This window comes from Limanda limanda, chromosome 19 (assembly GCF_963576545.1).
Source record: "Limanda limanda chromosome 19, fLimLim1.1, whole genome shotgun sequence".
NCBI lineage: Eukaryota > Metazoa > Chordata > Actinopteri > Pleuronectiformes > Pleuronectidae > Limanda > Limanda limanda.
This window is the reverse complement of record NC_083654.1, coordinates 4,908,881-4,930,040: the sequence shown is the minus strand read 5'-3', so window position 1 is coordinate 4,930,040 and position 21,160 is coordinate 4,908,881. Positions and strand designations below refer to the sequence as shown.

The 21,160-nt window shown below is 42.0% G+C and overlaps 1 protein-coding gene across 1 annotated transcript in view; it reads left to right on the top strand.

Moving 5' to 3' along the window:
- The first annotated feature begins 4,621 nt into the window (after nucleotides 1-4,621).
- Nucleotides 4,622-21,160, top strand: part of khdrbs3 (KH domain containing, RNA binding, signal transduction associated 3) — a 101,560-nt gene continuing 85,021 nt past the window's right edge. The window contains exon 1 of the mRNA XM_061093292.1: nucleotides 4,622-4,712. Within this exon, the coding sequence (XP_060949275.1) occupies nucleotides 4,622-4,712 (91 nt within the window). The remainder of the gene's footprint in view (nucleotides 4,713-21,160) is intronic.

Here is a 21,160-nt window from a genome sequence, read left to right as displayed (position 1 = left end):
GGGAGATACTATGTATTCTCCCACTGATACTGGAGAATATTTAAATTTTTTGCAAAGCTTAAATCCAAATAGATCTCAGCACTGTTAAGGCATTTTTGTGTAAATCTTTCAAATAGTGTGCATGCAGTCTGAAGAACTTTAGTAAACAGAGGAGAAATAAAGATAAAGGGCAACAGGATGACATTAAAAAACGATTTTCTCAGTTTTTGTTGGCCTCTTCTCATTTTCTCATGACCTATTAAAACCATTTTCCCCCAAACGCCTCCAAATTTGGATTTAAATGTAAAACCTTTAGATCTCTGTAATGATGCTTTCACCTACAGAGCTGCACGCTGCTGCTGATCAATTAAACCAACTGCACCATTTATAGTTTTGGTGCAGTTAGCGCGCAGACTTTTACAACACTTTGCTACCACTCCTTGTTTCGGTTTAATAGAAAAAGCCTAAAAAGTCTTCCTCAGGAGGACCTCTCATATCTGCTTAATGGTTTGATGCGGTCACAAGGAGGCAGTGTTGTCACTCTCCTCACAGCCCTCCTCCCACCACCTCAGTGTGTGGATAGAAAGGAATCCACTTATTTAAGGTGTTAAAAGCACTTTTGATTCGTTACTGTAAGCCAGTGCATCTCACCGGGCCCAAACAGAGTGCAAATTTGGCAAAAGTGCCCTCGCCTGGGAATATGCCGTGCAGCTCTCCGTGACACAAAGTGACACAGCAATCAGCTTGCGGACAAATCAAGGTCTAATCACTCCTCAGGTGACAAGACCCCCACCCCCCTCCATCCATGACATCCTCCCCCCGAAACAGGATTTTATGAAGATTGAAAGCTGACGAGACAAGTGCTTCTGTTTAAATCTGGTGGGATTTGATCACCTTTCTGAGAGGGAGACGGCAGTGCCGATTAGATCCCTGCATCTTGTTAAGAGAGGGAGAAAACACGGACTCTGAAAGGAAAAGGTGCAGACATAATAGTATGGGTGTGTATATCCAAGCACATATGACACCCTGGGGCGTTGCACCACGGGCTGTCTAGTTCTAGGTGCAGTCAATATCATATTTAATGGGCAGGGACAGGCTGGGGGGCAACAGGGGGGGGATAGAGGGGGAGCGACCATTCTCTAATGATCAAAATAACACTCTGTCAATGTAATAGCCCGCTGTTCTTCATTCTTTACACCCAACTGACTGAACATTTCTCATAGCTTTGTTTACACCCGTGCTGCTGCCCCTGTGGTCGCCTGTGACTCCCTGTGAAATGTCGCCCCATCAAGCGTGATTATTTTCATTGCAATTGATGTATTGCAATCACTTAGCGAATTGCCCCTTTCCAACACAGGCGTCTCGAAGGAAGACGTATGGGCCAGCAACTTTTGATTCGAACATCAGCGACAATGTGAGGTTTTCGTTTATGAAGACGTGCAGGGAACAACAGATGGCAAGCATATCTATAAATAAGTCGCTCTCCTGAACAGGAGATTAGTGCATTTGAGCTGGTTTTTAATGGTCTCTGGGAGAGATTAAAAAGTAAGCTGATTCATAATGCATTTCTCTTTGGGGTGAATCACTCATAAACAAGAATCTGGAAAGACTCGGGAGGAAAAAGTCTCCTAGTACACACAGACACACACACAGACACACACACACACACACGCACACACACACATTTATATATATATATATATAAATATATATATAAATACCCATCCAAAGTTCATGGAGGATATAATGTTGATAAATATACATGAATCGTTCTTGGTTTTAGCCAGTTGGTCACATTTCTCCAAGTTATTGAAATAGAAAGGCAGGAAAAAAAAAAATCTCAATTATATAACCAGCGCTGATCAGCCTACAGATAACCGCCCACCTGAAACTACCCAGCATCCTCCACAAATATTGACAGAATTCTTATCTCTTTCCCTTATTTTCGAACAAATATGAAGCTGTATACAAATCCTGTTTTGCACGCGACCTTTAAGCACCTTCCATTCCTCACAAAGACATGTTTGTATCCATTGTAAGTAAGTAAGTAAAGCTGTATTTGTATCACACTTTTTAAAACACACAACAAAAAGTGCTTCTCTCTCGCACACACTCATAGAATAAAAATATAGATGGAAAAACAAATAAAGTAAGGATACATTACGATATAATTCACAGCGATGTGAGAGACAGAGCAGACTTAAATGAAGCGGAACATTAGACAGGGATGGAGGTCTATAAAAAGGCTCGGCTATAAAGATGGAATTATTGTATGTTTCCAGGAAACGCAACTCTCAGGATGTCTGATAAAGTGGATCTGTGGCTGTATCTGTAGATATCTGCCGTCTGGACAAACTCTGTGTCTGTCCCTTAATGTCACTATGTTTCACTCTCTGTTCTACAAAACCGGAGACTCTTGTGTCCCTCAAGTAGTGATGGGGACTTTAATATGCCTGTGTGTTTACTAAACAACAACAACAACAGGGTTTTCTTATGTAATTAATTCATAAACACGCCTCGGAGAAAAGCATGTGAGGTCTATGAGAAGGGGAATGGATTTCTTGAGAGCTATTGACAGCTTGTCCTAACAAGTAGAAGCTGAGGAGTCATGCAGTCCCAATCAATTGCCTAAACGAGTAAAGAGGACAATTATGAAGCTTACTGAGCTTGTTCCTGTAACTATACTGACCTAAAATATAAAAGGTCAACTGTACTTCCAATAAAATACATCATCTGGCTCTGATGTCTTTACTGCACGGCTGCTAGTCTCTCAGCTGATGAATGACTATGTCAATTTCATATATGCGTTATGTATAATTGCTGGATATGTCGGCAGCTCTCAGAGGTCATGGTATGCCTGCACCTTGTGTTTCTATATCTAATCTAATTAAATGTGAGAAAACACTGGGAAATATGTGTGGAGCAGCTTTTGCCCTGAAACAGTCTGTGCAGTGAGTCACTCTGTCTGTGCAGATAATATACCAGCATTTTTCATTGCCTTTAAAATTTTCGTGGATATATATTGATGATGTTGCTCTTGTAAACCCTCTCTGTGATGTTTGAAATTGTTATTGAAAATGAGTCTGATTGAAAAATACAATGCCTACTGGGATCTACCAAATTAGAGTACTTACTCTTTAACTCTTATAATCTCTACGATTGTATTCTGCGCGTGAATATGCAGAATCTGGAGCTGGGGGCAAGTGATTTTGGGGCTGGAAGTCTTTTGGATTCAATTTTGAGGTGGACCAATCACATTAAGGTTGCCCCAAGGTAAATAGTCCATGTGGAGCGAAAAAGAGACATCAAAACATTGACCAAAATGCATCATCTATCTGCTTTGTAATTAATATGTATTCATCTGTTAATAGGTATACCATATGGATTGGTTTGGTTTTCATTGCTCATTAAAAGCAGTATTCCTATACGGGAGTATTGTTTTTGGCTTCTGGGTCAAATCTATGTGTTAGTGACTGAGTGAGTTTCATCTCAAATCTGTTTATCAAGCAGGTTTGGAGATTTTGGTGATGATGATATGCGTACAGAATTTCATTCAAAACAGTCCAAAATGCACTGCTGGTCATCTTTAAAAGTACAGGGCATAATAAGATGAGTGATTCCAACATTACATACAAACAGTGATGGAGGAACTACCCAATTATTTTTACTTGAGTAAAAGTAAAATAGACTTCAAGTAGAAGTTAAAGTACAACAGTAGCTTTCGGGATGAGTTTAAGCAAATATACTTGCATTTAAATATAACTAAGTTTTAAAGTAAAAGGACTTGCGTGTATAGAATCAAATAATGATGCAGATACTAAAAACATATTAATGAATGGCTGAGACTGGATGGTCGGATATCATTGTTCACTTATATGACTTTTAAAACTTTCAAAACGTTGTGAGCGCGTAGCACATATTGCATTGTTAAAATGTAGCAGAGATAATTATTTGCTGATATATGCTGTGGCATAAAGATACATCATTAATTAAATAAATCGACTTGAGTACACATACATACAATATGTTCTGAAGTACAGCAACGAAGTAAATATACTGCGTTACATAATCATAATAATAATAATTACAAAAAAAATAATAACGTGGTTGCGGGTTCAGCACCGCGGACAGCTCCGCTTTGGCCGCTGTGGCCCCGCCCCCTTTTACACCGACCGACCAATGGCAGGCCGAGCCCTCCGCGCGGAGCTCCGGAGAGATGAGCGGCGGCTTCACAGAGACTTTGTGACCGGAGAGGAGAGGCAGCCCCGGACCGGCTGTGACGCGCAGAGCGGCTCTGATCCCCCATCCAACAACACGCTGACCAGACACACACAAAGCTCCCGCTCACATCTAACACATCTCACCGTGCGTGTGTGCGTGCGTGTCCGCCCCCCGTGCGTGTGTGTTTTCCGTGAGGACCGAGAGATGCTCCTCCCGCAGCCCGAATGACAGCCTCTCCCGCCCGGTCGGCTCTTCACGCTGCTTCCCTCAAACCTTCGGCGGTGTCCTAACTTGGAGCTGCGTGGACGCCGATTCTAAGTTTTTTTTGTTGTTGTTGTTTTTTTTTTCTTCTTTGCATTGTTCTTTACTTTGAACAACACCCCCCGAAGTCGCTGAGTTGGAGCCCGAGGTCCAGGACGACATGGAGAGCGAGAAGTACTTGCCGGAGCTCATGGCAGAGAAGGACACGATGGACCCGTCTTTTCTTCACTCCCTGCGGCTACTGGATCAAGGTAAATGCCCGGTGGGGGGTGTGGAAGGTGCTGGTGGGGGGTGCGCGCCTCAGCAGGTTGAACGGCTTGCAGGGTGTCGGTGCTGCGGGCTGCATGACTCCAGCAGCCCGCCCACCTTTAAGTTAAAAATAAGAGGTTTGTGGCTCTGCTTCCTAGTTCCTGTTTTGGACACATTCATATTGCCTGGTCCATTTGTTTATTTTTAATCATGAATCAGTTTTGCCAGGTTTTAGCCTAATGTACCAGCAGATTGCAAAGGCCAGGGTTTGACTGAAGACTGCACCTGCTCCATTAGTTAAACCACAGGATAGAAACTTTCATGTGGACAAGACAAGCAGGGGACGAACAGGGATAGGACGAATACAATAATAGCCTTTGTGTTTGCACTTGCTCAAAAATATCACACTTTTTGCAAAATATTATATATATCGTTGCTAAACACTAAGAAATATGAAATGTTGATGCAGGTGAATGATGGCGAATATGTGTAGACTCACACTCACACTCACACTTCAGATGGCATCTCTTAAACAGCTATTAATGGAGGCACTGTCTGTAAACTAAAGATAGATAGATAGATAGATAGATAGATAGATAGATAGATAGATAGATAGATAGATAGATAGATAGATAGATAGATAGATAGATAGATAGATAGATAGATAGATAGATAGATAGACTGTGCAAATAGTACCATAAAAGGAGGACAGTGCAAAACTGTTATAAGTACAATCATATAATACGATACATGATATAAAAAAAATGTTTGCATTGAACAGACATCACAGAAGTTAATAAAACAAATTGGCAATTCTTGTATAAACTTAAGTGAAGCAAACTAAATCCAAACCCACTTGACATCCCAGCTTTCAGGCAGCAGGCATCTCTATCCAGTGCAGACCGGTGTGTGTATGGCTGTGGTTCAAGTAGTGGAATAATCTCACTCATATTCAAATGTACTACATGTGTTTCCCCCCCTTTGAAGAAGTGGACGTGACTGAAATGGAATCTTGAACGGATGGAGCAGCGGCAGACGCTTTAATTAATCCGTTGGACAGCCTTTCTGCTTTGAAGCTGTCAGAATATTTTTTTCTATTCCCCGCAAACACTTCTTCAGACGCGGCGGCGTGGAGCTCCTGGTGTGTGTGGGGGGGGGGGAGTGCACTGTTACAGCATCCGAGGCGCACGCTTGGAGCTCCACTCGTGGGCTTTTGTCTGGACTCCGTGTAGGACGGCTGTTGTTGGCTTTAAAGGTAACAGACAGGCAGCATGAGTTGACTGTAAACAGTCCTGCTGCACTGTAACTCGTTTCTCTGAAGCTCCAGATGCTGCAGCAGCCTGGTTTCACACACACACAGCCGTGTCACTTCTGAGGCTGCCGCTGCCTGGGACCTCGAGGGCTCCTTAAAAGGGTTCCAGAGGGCCACTGGCAAAGGGAGGCTTGATTTAATTTGAATGTTGTTTACTTGCTGGAGTTTACAAGTGGCAAGCAGAATTACTTTTCTGACTTCACTGGAACCTTTTGAACTCCCTGTCTTAAGCTTCAGGGTTTATTTCGTTATTTATTGTTCCGCTGATCATTTTCTCAAGTAATCAATTAACTAGAAAGTGCAGCAAATGTCTGAAAATAGAGAAAAATGTCCCTTACAATTTCTTCAAGTTGCCATCATTGAATGGTTTGTTTGAGACACATTAACAGAGAGAAACAGCAAATCATTGCAATAAGAAGCACTTGGCATTTTCCAATCATGACTTTAAGGACTTGTTGTTTATCAAAATAATTTCCGTTTAATTTTCCCTCGACTGACTAAACGATTAATTGACTAATCACTTTGGCTCCAAGTCCATCACATTATCGCTCATGCAAATCTTCCCCTCTGATATAATCAGATTGAATCTCGTTAAATTGGGTTTTTTCGTGGTCAAATTAATTGCAGAGTGAAACTGCTGAGAGTTCCCGACATGAAAGAGTTGGTGCGTTGCTGCTCTGTCCTCGGATCGCCGACTGATAAAATAATTGTAATGAACTAGTGTTAAAGTGTGCCTCATTCATCTCAGTAGTGTAGTGAATGAATTATGTAGGTCTCTTGATTCCAGCTTTCGCCCTTGTGACCTTTAAATATCCAGATGTATTAAGTGAAACAGCTCCGTACTTCTACAGTCACTGTATGTTTCTGTTATTAATGTTTGGTTATTGATTAGGCTCTTGTCCCAAAGAACATCTTTGGGTTAATGCGTTTTTCCGTGAGCTCTTTCATGTACAGTAAGATCAATTTATTCTACTCCGGGAGGCAGATAAAACTGCTTCACTCAGCAACTTTTTTGTCATCAGCTAGTTTTTCAAATCTGGGTTAGTCTTTTATTTTTCTTCCAAGTACAAATATTCCGCTCTCTGATAGAGACAACTAGAACACTTAATACTTACCTACCACCTCTTCTACCCTATAGTCCTTATTCCACACTGCATGCCCTCAGTAGAGTTAGGACAGAAATTTGGAATGGAATGGAATAAAAGTGATAAGAGCCAGAACAAACAGGCAAAGAGTTTTAGAGTAATTTCCCCCGCTGTTTTTAAACATTCTAATAGTTTTACAGTCCCCTAAAGTTCTTGCCTCACTTCCACTGAAGTTAGTTTGTGTTATTTCTGGTGGGGGCAAAGACTGCTGTTGGACACCATCGCAAGCGGCGGAATTAATCCGTGACATTTCATGAAGTAAGCGGAACTTTGCGGTGCACAAAATTTGGCCGAAACAGTCTGCCGCGACTCCAAAAACTGTAAATACTGTTATCTCTCTCTCGCACAACAGATGGAACACGATGCAGCTTAATAGAGCACTTCTTCTGCCATCTTGCTGATGAGTTCTGGACTTGATTATGCAATTGGCAGGGGGCTGCGGGGGAGCAGAGCTAGAGTAACTAAGAATTGCCGCGCTCAAAACGGCAAATAGGAGATTACTACCCGGGTCTGGAGAGACTTCCATTCAGGAGAAATTAGAGGGGAGGGCATTGTGTTGGAAGCTCGGGGACGGAGACGGACTGCTTTGATAAGTACGGGTCGTTCTCAGAGCTCCTCTCCCACAAGGACCATATCTCTGCCCCTGTGACAAGCTTCATACAGTTCAGCAGCCGGCACTTGGAGCTCAAGACATTTCTTAAGCCAAAATAGGAGACAAGCAGGACCAGCAGCCTACATGGAATGAAAAACACTCAGCAGCATACTGATGAGTGGCTTCAAGGTACGGAAACACCTCGGGTGACATGAAGTGCATCTGTTATTTACATTAAGACAGCACAGCCCCTCAGTGCACAGGGACACACGTGCTGCAAGTCACACGTACTTAAAATATTTATTAATGTGTGATTTGTTCAATTCTGAACATTTCTTTCTAACCATGGAAACAGCAACTTGATAGAAAAAAAAAACTGGACTGAAAATTGCAGATCAAATGTGAGAATAGAGCCAATATCCCATCCGACACGTTCTGCCCTCAGAAAACGAGCTTGTTGTTGTTGTTGTTTTCTTTGATAACGCTAAATGACGAGAAATCAAGCGAGCTTTGCCAGAAAGTCGTGACGCCAGAGCATCATGTGTGGATCACATGTTGGATAAAAGAGAGGCTGTTTGCTGACTTTGTGAAATGTAATCGGCTTACTGACGTTAACTCGTCCCACTCCAGTGGGTTTCTCTGGTCAACATTCATGAGCACTGACATGTGGTGGAAATCCCCAGTAAAGAAGTTGAACCTAAAAATGTATCGATTTTGTCAAGAACATGTTCAGGAAATAATGCGAAATAGTAAAAAGAAAAGGAATCTTCAGATCCTCAAGAGCATCTTTATACAGCATCTTTACCACATGTTAACATTAAATTAAATTATTCAAAGTGTGTAAAGACATTAATATATCAAATATACAAAACAAACTGGCTGATTGAATGGGTTTGTTTCGGCTCTGGACTGAAGTGAAAGGCTGTACAATAAAAAGCCAGAGAAATGAAATGTTATATTTCATTAAATCTTTCATCCTTTTGTTTCACTCCATCTTGCAGACAGAATGTAGATAAGTATTGTTATTATGATTATTAAATGTTTTTGATACAAGTTAAATAGAATCTAAATCGCTTCAAAGTGTGATGAATTGCGTCGCTCTCCAGGAAAGATTGCTGTAAACAATACTGAGTTAAAAGGGTCTCTGTGCACTGTGGTGAATTCTGTTTGTTGGGTGTGTGGATGCAGAGCAGCGTGGAGCCCACTCTGGCCCAGTTTGGACGTTGTAACCTCAGCGCTGCACATAAGCTCCATATCTAGTGCTTTTTAATTGGACATTCCCCAGCAGGAGTCCAGCGCACTGTTTGAATTACATTAACAGCCTCAGACTGCTTACCCACAGAAAAGAAAGAAAAAACAACTAAAAGATGCACAAAAAAACAACTACAGTATCTGCACAGACTGAGCAGGTCTGCAGAAGTATCCTGATTTCAGACATGAGGCCCTGTTTCTAATCCATACAGTGCCATCCCATAAGCAAAGCAGACGGGTATTTTTAGCCGAGCTCGAGTCTTGCCCCAAGTGATAGCAGTTCCTGGGTGAGAATGCCCAGAAGTGAACAAAAATAAGCTCTGGCAAAGGATCAAAGGCAGAGATATCGTTTTGTCGGGGAAACATCGCTTGAGAGTGATAATGATCTGTGGATCTGCGGCCGGCCGACACGCCGAGCCCCACAGTGAGGTGGAGGCCCGAGAGCCGCGCGGCGATTTTTCTGCCCTCAGATGCAGTGAACTCGCAAGTGAACTGTAAAAAAGGCCAGACGACAGGGGAGCTCCGGAGAGGCCCGCTTTGCATTCAGACGAGCAGTGGGTGGCTGCTGTGCCGAGCCGTGGCTACGAGGTGTTTGCAGAGCCGTGTCTGTGCCGTGCCGCAGCTCCCACCGGAGTCCAGGGGTGAAACGGGAGCCAGAGCGAACACAGGCAGACTCGGGCTATAAAACCTTAACAGCGAGTCGTTTGGAGATGCGACGAGTCACAAGGCCGCATTGATTTCACTGCTAATGAGGAAGGCTCGTTCTCACTCCATATGGGGGCAATAATGAGCCGGAGATGCTGCCATTTAGCGTATATGTCACTCAGATTCAGCACTTCCTCGGCTTTAATACAGGGAAACGTGAAACCTGGAATATTAACATGAGTAACTTGCTTTCCTCTGCATGTAGACAAACACACACTGCAGTTATCAGTAAGAAGATATCCAATATATGGTGACATATTATGATGTAATGGAAGAAAGACATATGCAGTAATTTTATAGTAAGCAGATTTGTACCTAATAACTGGAAATGACGCCAGAAAGAAATTTAAACAATAAAAAATGTAAAGCTTGACAGGTTCAGATTCATATTTTCATATGAGCAATTAAAATGATTTGTAAAGTAAAAAAATAGCTTGAAGTAAAAAAACAAAAGAAACAATTTCCTATTTCACTCTCAATGCTGCCATAAACAACTTCTTTACCAGTGGCAGAGAGCAGTTTTCAGTAATACAATATTGAGGAATGCTATTTGTACCCAACAGAATACAAGCAAAGTTAGCTGCTAGCTAGCAAAAAAAGTGAAACAGCTAACAAGGAAAAGGGTGGCTAGAGGGTCTTAATTGGCTTTCGACCATGACTCCATACAGTGTATAAAGATGGAGGACAAATGTGAAGTGAAGCCAAACCATCTTCATAGCCCCCTGGTGGCAGGCTACATTTTAGATCATAAATCTTGCCTCCTCCATGTTAGCAGGTGGGACATAGACCAAACAAATAAGTAAAAAGTACACTTCAAATACATTTTTCTAAAGACGGTTTCTGGGATGAAAGGTCATGATTGAAAGTGGATTCTGACCCGTGATTGGCTGTGCTCGTGTATTGGCAGGACTTTGATACCCTGGCTCCCAGCTGTGCACACTCTGGCTCCTAATGACATGAAAAGCACAATATGGTGGCATCCTCATCAGAGAAATTTTGGCTGAGGAAGGGAGGACGTGTCGTCAACCTTTATGTCTACCCATGAAAGATGTTCGAGTCTGCCCTTTCAAAGATTTACTTGCAAAAAATACTTCTGGAGTACGATTTGGAATATTAATGACTTTTTTTCTGGACTTGTTTTCACATCTTCACCATGTTTAAGAGTCAGAGCAGGCACCAGTGCTTATTTACTCCATTTACTCCTCTCCAGCTGTTGGTTCCTTGGTCCTTTCATGCATCTCTGTCATCATCTGCGCAATCCCATCCACCCATTGGTGATGATCTCCACCTGGCACAAAGCTTGTTGTAGGCTCAGCTTGTTGATTTAATGTTGAGACTGTCAAACTTCCATGTAGAACAAGGTGCTCCAGCACAGATGCTGCGTTCATATTTCAAGTGCCACGGAGATGTTCATTTCCCCCTTCCACCTGTGTGCATCCATCGCTGCACGCCCGCCTTGAGCTGTCTGAGCTGGAACAACTATCCAAGAGGAGCCTCACCAATTAAAGCGGCCAGGGCAGCTTAAATAATGCAAACTGCACTTGTTTGGGCAGGAGTACGCTGAAAGCTGATCCCACAGTTCTAGTGGGGGGATCATTTATAGAGATATGTGTTTCTAGGTCTGATGCTGCTGGGTGTTGTTTTAAATTTTCTGATACAACAATACATTTTTTTTTATACCTTACACTTGACTTTTTTCATGAACACATTAGGGCCTAAGGCAAATTACAGAAAGCTTTCTAAAATCTGAGCATTGTTTTGAAACTGAAAACCTGAGGGTTTTCTGAAAAGTCGCCGTTGACTAAAACCTTAATTATGAGCCTATGAAGCAGATAGAAACATGAAATGAAAACAATTTGTGAACTTAACTTTTGACTCTTATTGTAAATCATTACCTTTGCCTCAGGAACTCGACGTGACTCGAGGCAAACTCGCGGTGAATCCTCCGAAGGATTCTCTTGCTGGGTCTCACATGCTCTCATTCGGACATTCTCCTGAGTTTTTTTTACTAGGAGGCTGGCTGTAGGAACTGTGGAGAAAGTGAGTAGCCTCTCACTCAGACATTTGCGTTCTCACATACAGCCCCTGTGAAGAATGTCCTGAGATTATCCGGAGGTCAGTGAATGTCTGAAAGCCGTTTATGTCATTATCATAGTCAAAGTAACTGCTGTATTCCGCTTCAATGTCTCTCCCCTCAGGTCATCATCCATTGTCTGAAACCTTTTGTGGGCATATGCACTGGAAACCAACCAAGTAAATACATCCCCCACCAAGCATTTTCCTCCCCTGTGTGTATTCAAGACAATAGCAGCGCATTGACCTTGCTATCAACACTTTAAAGTGATACACGTAAATACGGTTGCCAATGGATACCATGTGTGTTGCATCCAATCTATGAAGGTTAACAAATAGCAGCCACATAAGAAGATTGTAATTAGGAGAAACATTAGCGTAAACAAGACCACAACCTGACGTCAAACATAGACTTTCTCTAATTGACATTTTTGATACTTGGTGCTTTTCCTGCTTCCCTTATGGATCCATTAATCATCATTTTATTGGATGATAATGTGAAGCCAGAGACAGGACACGGACAGACTAGGATTACACTGGATTAGTTTGAGAAGCAGAAGAAAAAAACTGCCAGACTGTGTCAATCTGTTAACTGTGCCTGAGGCTGAGAGACAATGGGAGTTGGGGATAGAAAAGAGGGGAGTGGGTTGGCACGGCTGCGGAGAAAGTAAGAGTCTCTCTCCCCCGGGGAAAGGTTATTTGTAAGGGGATTGTACCAAAGTCAGTTACGGAAGGGAAAATGGAATCTGAGGGAAGGGGGGGGGGCACAAAAAATGGAGGAGTGTAATGGAAAGGGAGTTGAAATCGAAAAAGAAAAAAAAAAGTTGATGGGAGTGCTGTCGTAGATGTGTTAGTGATAAATAAAAAAGTTCAGATGTCTTAGAGGAAAACACAGAAACTCCCCGCCACTGTTAAGTAAAACACATTTTTTTCAGCGTGCGTGTGTAACTGCACTTAAAGGTGAAGATCTGGAGGGAGGGCCGCACCTCATCCGTGACTAAATCACTGTCATTACTGCTGTGAGCAAAGTGTGATTTCCCACTCCCTGGGAGGAGAGCCGTGTAGAGTCATTGCCTGCTCCTCTCGGACTTCGTGGAAGCCTCCCAGACACATCCTGTGCTCCATACTAACGTCCAGTAGCAAACATTTAAACTGAAATTGTTGTATTTACTCAGGTTCTGATTTCCTTCATTGAACTGCACCAGGCAGTTGACTTTTCCGACTTTGGAGCTTGTTTCTTACTTGAAGGGGTCCTTCCTGTGCCCCTGCCTTGATCTCCCTTTGACAGCCGCCCGCTTCCCTTCCCCTCTTCTTTATTTATGTCGTTTTGTGTGGCTGGCACCTCTATAGAGAGGATTGCACTGGATTAGCTTCTCCGCCTTCCCTACTGATCCGATCCATTTTGTGTAATCCAACTCAATTTAATTATGTTTATCGTTCCACCTCGCTGGTGCCGAGGAGCGGCGGCAGCACACCTCTACCAAGATAAGCCCGGGGACCTTGTGCCTTTTTGCTGGCAGAGCGTCTGCCTGAGCCCTGTTGCTTTATAAACAGATGGTGTAAGTCACCTACACTCTCAGTAAATACTGCGCTAGGTACAATATTATGATTTCTGAGCTCATCTCAAACATCGCTGTGGCGTGGGGGGGGAAATACCCAAGGTTGAAGATCACAACCTCCGTTATTTTTGATGTTATGGGAATTTGTGCAGTTAAGCAGGCCGCACATCCCTCGGCCCCTCTGAGAATTAGTGTTCCCACTCTGTATACAGCCCTCTTTATTACTTCTGCAAGTCTAGTCTTGGCATTAGATATCAAAAGCTCACAATCAAAGCCTAAAAATAGTTCTTTTAAGCGCAATACGCACGGTTCAGAGGCTCACAGATTGCCCAGCAAATCGGAATCTCTCTTTTTTGTCTGAATGCAGCAATTACTCCTCAGAACTGTGTCTTTTTGAGATTAAGTGTATTCATGATCTGCGGGTGTTGATGTCAGAATTTCTATATTGTTGAGAAATGCCTCCGAACCGTTTTCCAGAGACTTGTTGGCATAGTCGACCGCACCGAGCTGCTGATGTCGCAGCCCAACAGGATGCGAGGGTGAAAAGCAAAGAATAGACCCTGCTCTGTTTTCTGTCCTGAGTGCTTCTCCGTCACACAAACTCTGATCCGATGCCCGTAGCTCTGCTTTCAGGAAAAAGCCTGTTTCCTATTATTTTATTTCATTTTTTCCATATTGCAATGGGGGATTTTTGTTCTTTTAAATAAAACAACATTGTTATAGCCCAGCACAGACAAGGGAGGTCTGCAGTTTCTTGAAAAGTATGCATATTGCAAATCCCTTAAAAAAAGAAACATGACCAGGTTACATCATTCTGTCAACAGGAATTAGTCTGACCCTTTCTCTTTTAGCTCGCCTTATTGTGTCGTAGATTTTATTTGCGATTGATACAAATGCAAATACCAAGCTTTTATACATCTTGCCTTTGCATAGCAGTTTGGTGAATGCTGTTTACCGTGATTTTGCTTTTCCAACTGATTCTAGAAACCGTTTGGAGGCCACAGTTTAAAAAGGCACTTGCCTGTGTATCTGAGGTCCCACATTTCAGCCTGATAGGGATCCATGGTCAGAACTGAGGGGAGGCTGAAAGCAGCCAAATACAGAGTGATACTTTAAGTGGAGCTGCTTCTGATCTGGAGGGAGACCTGACAATGACAGGAAGCAGGAGATACACTGATCCAAATCCAAGCTTGTACAGAAGAAGAGTCAAAGCTGTAAACCGCTGCCAAACACTCGTCTGCTTCTAGTTTACCGAATTAAGCTTTTGAATATTTTTGCAAATGCAAGAACTCAAATTTAGATTTATAATAAATGGTTAAAAATCCTTGTTTTTATGTTTCTGAGTGTAGATGGATGGGCAAAAATCGGCACTTTTACCCATTTACAATTAAAGGGCAAAAATCAGAGCCCCCTGCATAAAGTCTCTTTTCCACATGTACTGAACCCCTGGATAATCTTCAGAATTATCCAGAGGGTCTGTATGTGAGAGTGCAAATGTCAGAGTCAGTTGCTGCGAACATTCCCTGGAGTTTCTCCCGCCAGCCTCCTTGTAAAAACTCTGATGTGTGAGTAAGTCCGTTTGAGAAAACAGCAGAAGTTCCTCCGTAGGATTTATTGCAAGTGAGTGGGTGTGTTGGAAACTTTTCTAACACGCAGCAGATGCAGAACAGCAAAAAATAAATATCTCTGGATGAAAAAGAGGAGCCATAAACACAAACTGCAGTTCACGTCTGAAGAATATTTTGTGTTAATTGTCATTTTGATGTTATGGCAAGAAGCAGAAGATTTTACAAAGTCATCACTCTTTCACAAAGTAACAATTAACATCATTCATCTTCTCTGTTGTGTAAAGTATTAAATATCCTCCTCACCTTTTGGAAGGAGACGCCGAAGCTTCGGTGGTGGTGGGCATGAATCTTTAATGGGCGAGGGCGGCATCAGTAAATGAAAGTTAAGTGCACTTTCTGGGTTTTTGGAGCAGGAGACGTTATCCTGTGCTGGGGGAGGAGGAGAGATGGATGCTCATTTACCAGCAGCTCCAGAGAGACCTTTTTTCCCCGTGTCCTGCTTGCTTCGCTGTGTCTCCCCTCTCTATTTTAAGAAACCGATATTAAAGCCTAATTGTGCTTTTAAGGAACATCTCCCTCTGTTTCTATAGTGAAACCCTCTTTTTTCCTCCATCCCATGGCTTGCCAGGCAAATCTTGAAATAAAAAAAAGAGGACGCAAAGCACGGTTTAATTTGTATTAAACATGCTGAATAATCTCCTCTCCTCGTCTCCATTAGTGCAGCACAGCCACCGGATGCAGTGTGTACATAGTTTCTTGTTAGCCCTGTGAATGTGTCACTACTGCTGCGATTGGCTGTAAAACATTCATTAAGTCTTATGGGCAAACAATAAACAAGGGGTCAAGCCAGAATATACAACCCTCATCACAAGCCCATGTTATCAAGTCACTGCTGCTTGGTAATAAACGACCACACTCTGACACATTTGGACCGGTGGCTCATCCATGCTCCTCGCTGTGCCATTTGGCAGCGCTTGTTGTTAAAGTTTGACCCAGGCTTTTCCCAATAAGAGGCTTGTTAAAGTTTGACCTCGAGGTAGGTGTCTCCGTCCGTCCGCTCGTTAAACCTCCGTCTGTCTCTGCAGCCATCATTAGTCTGCAGGAAATGTTTGGGGATTGTTTTTTTCTCCCAACAACAAAACTGCAACCTCGCGGCAGGTTTTAGCAACACAGACCTGACTTTACTGTGCTCTCTTGTTTATATGTCGCTCATTGCAAATAATTAATTTCTAACCCTAACCCTCACCCTAACCCTTACCCTAACCTAACTTTATTTTTACCTATAGGCCAAGGAGGTTACGTTAACGTCTACATTTTCCCGTTTTTTTACCAGGATTATGTAAAAGCTACTGGACGGATTACCATTAAACTTGATGGTAGGATGCGATACAGGTCAGGGAAGAAACACATTTGGTGCAGAGTTCGCTCCAGATACTTTCTTCACTTCATTTCCATTTTCTTTGATTTTTGTCAGAGAATTATACTTGGATTTTGATTTAAAAAATCAGACATATGTTATGGACTGATATTTATGAGAGTGTGCACTCGGGAAAACGTCAAATTTTCATTGTTAGAAATTTTATCCTCCACTGTTTTTTGGTCACATTTGAGTTTTGTCACAGTTAAATGATTTCAAAATCCTACAGCTCATACCTGTCATTAAAATTGATTTCGTGAAATTGCTTTCAGCTTAATTTGGTGTCACCTCAGTGTAATTTTAAAAGCAAACCATTGACTTTTGGATTTTGGGATTAAGCCATGAAACACACACAGGGGAAGGGGTAAAAGATGGGACAATACTTATTCTGTACTTACCTTACTGCCAGTAATCACCTTTTTCTAATCACTCAGACACATGTCACAAATACTTATCTCTCTAGAAAAGGTCTTGATCCTTTACTGAAAGTGTTGGATGCTGTGGTTTCCAGGCAAATGTTACTAAAACAGACAGGATAACAAGCATTGGGGGGACTATTTTCAGATGTGGATTGATCTCGACCACCAGGAGGTGTGGTGTATGCGGAGTTTGATGCATTTTTAATAGGAATAAGATATATCATGCATTGTTGTATTTGGCTTTTATTTCTATGAATTATAAAAGTAGAATGTATACGTCATATTTGAAAAATAGAAAATCGTCAATCTTATCCCATAAGTGCAATTGATTTAATTTTTGAATTATTTTAAAATAAAGCATCTCTGTCACTGACAGATATTTATAAAGTCCAGTCTCTGCAGCTGTAGTTATTCATTAGAGTCATTAATTAGTGACATCAACACAAGTATCACAGCTCAATTCTTCCCTGTCATGTGTAATCCATCTCTGGCAAATATGATTGTAATTACGGCGAACAGCCAGTCCACACAGTCGATGCCTCCTGGTGGCGTGTCGATGGGAGGCTGCACGAGGTGAAATGATAGAAATCAAGTTTATAGATCTGTGGTTCGCACGCTCCCACCCCTCCACCGAAGGGGCCGGGGTTTTTAATTGCTGTCTGACCGGGGCTGGTTCTGTGTGAAGATGGGCCCCATTGATACGAGGAGCAAGGAGAGGGGAGGCATGGTTTTCTTTCTCTGTGGTTGTTGTATTGACAGCTTCTCATCCTGGAGGAGCTGATAAGAACACGGGATCCGGGGGAGACGCACAGAGGGAGTGGATTGCATGTCAGGGCCGGGAATCTGAGCTGTTTTCTGGGACTTGGTGAGCCTTAGAGGTCCCGTGCTCAGCAGCCGTACCCAGCGTCCACAGACACAAAGGCAGCTGGAAGTCGGTGCTGTCCGCAGCTCGGGGACAAAGTGGCCGAGCAGGTCGCACGCGCGGGCAAAGAGCTCGTAACCTTGTAGCGTAAATGAAAGGGCCACATGCACGAGAAGCATCGTATTCAAAATCAATGAGGGGAAAGTGCATTGATTCACGAAACAAAACAGAAACACTGAAGCTCTTTCTGCAGCCTTTATGTTTGGATGCTGCTTTGTTTAGTGGAGCATCTGCTCAGGGACAAAGGAGGATTCATGTGCACATCTTTGTTTTAGACTGATTTATTGTATGGAAAGTGATTATTAAGTTCCAATGATAGAGATGATTACAGTATCATTTGTGAATCTAACTGTAAAGTCATTTTATCATGTAACAATCATAACCCATGACTGAGTATAGATCATTTCCCCATTATTAAATATTTTTTGCTGTTTCTCTTTGACCTTGTGAAAGTATTTGACACATATTCTATTTTACTCTGATCAAAGAGGAAAATTCTCTAGAAACTGCTTTTATAACAGGATAAATACACAGAAAGTGAAAGATGAATGAGGTTAGTTACAGAATAATGAATTCACTAAACAGTATTGATAAAAAAAAAAAATCACATGTTTCACTGCAGACTTCTTTCAGGCCGATTCAGCCGTGGTCTGGTCAGAGAGGAGCCCTCATATATCAGAGCAGGATCACATCACCAATCAATATTTGATGTGTAATGAAAGCCAAATAATACACGCAGCTAACCCTGGCATAAAGTGACATCACTCCAAACACTTGACTTATTCCTCCTTCGACTCTTTTCCTCAAAGCCTGTGAGGCGCTGCACTGTATGTGTTATAGATCTCACTGGCAGAAGTACATTACCCCCACTGAGCTCCTCAGGTCGCCCAGCGAGAGGTAATTGTGACCCCTGCTGAGAGGGAAAAGCCCAACTTACAGGAGCCACTCTCCATTCATCACAAAGCTCCCGTTCAAAGCCTTTTCCTGGCCTCGGCCCTGTGATGTTTCTCTTCCCACCTTTCCATGTTTGGTGCGTGTTACAGCATGGGGCCCTCGGAGTCGGCAGATTTCCATTTCAGCCTTTTTAATTAACAGTGTGCAGAAATTAAAGTCTGTCTACAACCTCCTCTGTGACTTGTTTTATCTCAGATGTCGACTTCTGAGCTTTATTAGATTTCTATTTTCAATGAGTTTCAATTTTAGAATCCCTGAGTGGGCAAAAAAGCACATTTGCTATTTCAGTTTAGACATATTTTTTTTGTAAAGAAATCAAATTCCATTCCAACAAATTAAGTATGGATATCTCCTTCTATATTTCTGAATAGCAGTAAATTACCTTTTTTGAACCATCTTTAAATTTTATACATTGGGAAAAATAAATAATTAAAACATTCTCCCTCTTATGATCAACAGTTCTACCTCTCGAGCAATACAATGCTCCCATGATCAGTTCAGTGTGCTGATATAGGTCTGATATAGATTATGGTATTTAATTTGTGTAAACTTAAAGATATATTTGATCAGTTTGAATACTTTAGCGGTGTTCCTGTTTTGCTAAATCTAATTTATTATTTTCTTATTATATATTATTTATTGACATATTAATGACACTTCTGTTTGCTACAAAAATTACAAAAGGTTTTTTAACACTTTTAAGAGCATCAATGTTCTATTTCCATTTTTATCAGCTGTTTAGTTTAATTCCTTTATTTCAATGCAATCTAAAATCAAAAAAATATACTTGGAATATGATTCCTTTCTTCTCACAAATCACATAACAAATAAATTACACATTACCAATAGCCTTCAACATAAGATTATTATTACTCAATAACTTCATACATTACTTTTTATTAAACTGAATAATACAGTATTATAAAATACTACTTTTACATCTTTCATATTGAGCTACTAATCTAACGTTTCTTCTACTATGACTTTACAGCCTCATTGAAAAAATACAACACTAAGTTCTTTATGGAATTAACATTTGTCGATTTAACAAACACACATTATGTGAACACTTCAGAACCTTTATGCTAAAAACGATCTCATTCACAGTCCACCGGCGGAGCACCCCCCGTCTCAACTGCCATGTGCTGCTGGAGGCCACTTTCCACCCTAACTGAGGCAGTATTATTCACTTCCAGTCTACCTTCTGTTCTCTCCCTATAACACAAATAACCCCCCCGGCAATCGGTGGTGTCTGCCTCATTATCATATTTATTTAAAGTATGGTATGACCCATTTCATTCCAACATGGGCTCCTCTCGTCATGATTGAGTAGTCCCATATTTAAGGGTAGTCTCCAGAGATGCTGCTGTGCATAATGGGAACATTACTATTACGCATAGTCACCGGCCTGTCCTTGTCATTAAAAGGAAAAGAGAAACACTTGTTCTGCTCCTAACCTATTGTGTTAGGTTACAATGACTGCATCATTACAGATATATAACCGAGTATTATTACAAGCTGTAAAACTCAAGAGCCCTCCATCTTTCCACGGAGGGAATGCTGGAAATCCAACTCACTCGATCAATGATCTGTCATGTAAGCAATATGAGATGAAATAGTGAATATGTTTGCCCGCCGGCGAGTGATGTAGTGAATGGAGTCATGTTGGTGAAAGGAAAGGGCTGTGGTGCTGCCCTCTGTAACGTGACCACTCTAATGGACCACATCTGATGAACGGCCATGATTGCACCAATAATACACGGAGAAATCTGTCTGATTGCCAGGTGTACACATCAGTGTAAGCTCTAATGGCCGAATCTGTCAGTAAACGTCTCGGGCTCGTTCACAATGGCCACTGGCCTGTGGCTGGTAATGGAAGATTAATAGCAGGCTGCCGGTCCATCTCCGATCAAAGTTATCGAATGCTTGCCCCCTGGATATGTTTCTCGGGACTTGGCCACGTCTGGGCTTTATCGATCTTCCGCTTGCAAATTTATGGTTATGTTTCTTCAATTTGCACAAAGGCAAAAACATTGCTGTCTCCGTTGGCATCAGTCATTGACTTCCTGCAGATGTGGCCATTGGCAGAAGGTCTCAACTCCATGTGGCCCTCGGTCCCCAAGGGTCAAGCCCTCTCCTTTTGTGACAACGTAAATGTCACGACTGTTACTTTATACGTGTAATTGACCGTGACCTTCTCAATTCTTTACATTTAGCAAACATTTATTGATAAGTGCTGTGATACGATGTGGCTGAGAGACGTAGATCACTGGTTTGTTTCAGATTATTCCGCTGGTTTGAAGCACATTGTATCAGGACTGTCCTGCTTTGCTTGAGCTGGGGTGATGAGACTGTGTTAAAGGCTTGTGGTAGCCAAAGCCATGATGTTATCCTCTGAAAACCTAGCCTAGCCCACTCTGTGTTTTACCTTCAGACTTTATCCTCGCTTTGACTTAACCTCAGCTCTGGCTGTAGTCCTCAGATTTAGCTCACTTCCCTTCCGCCAACCCCGTGTCCCACCTTCTTTTTTGTG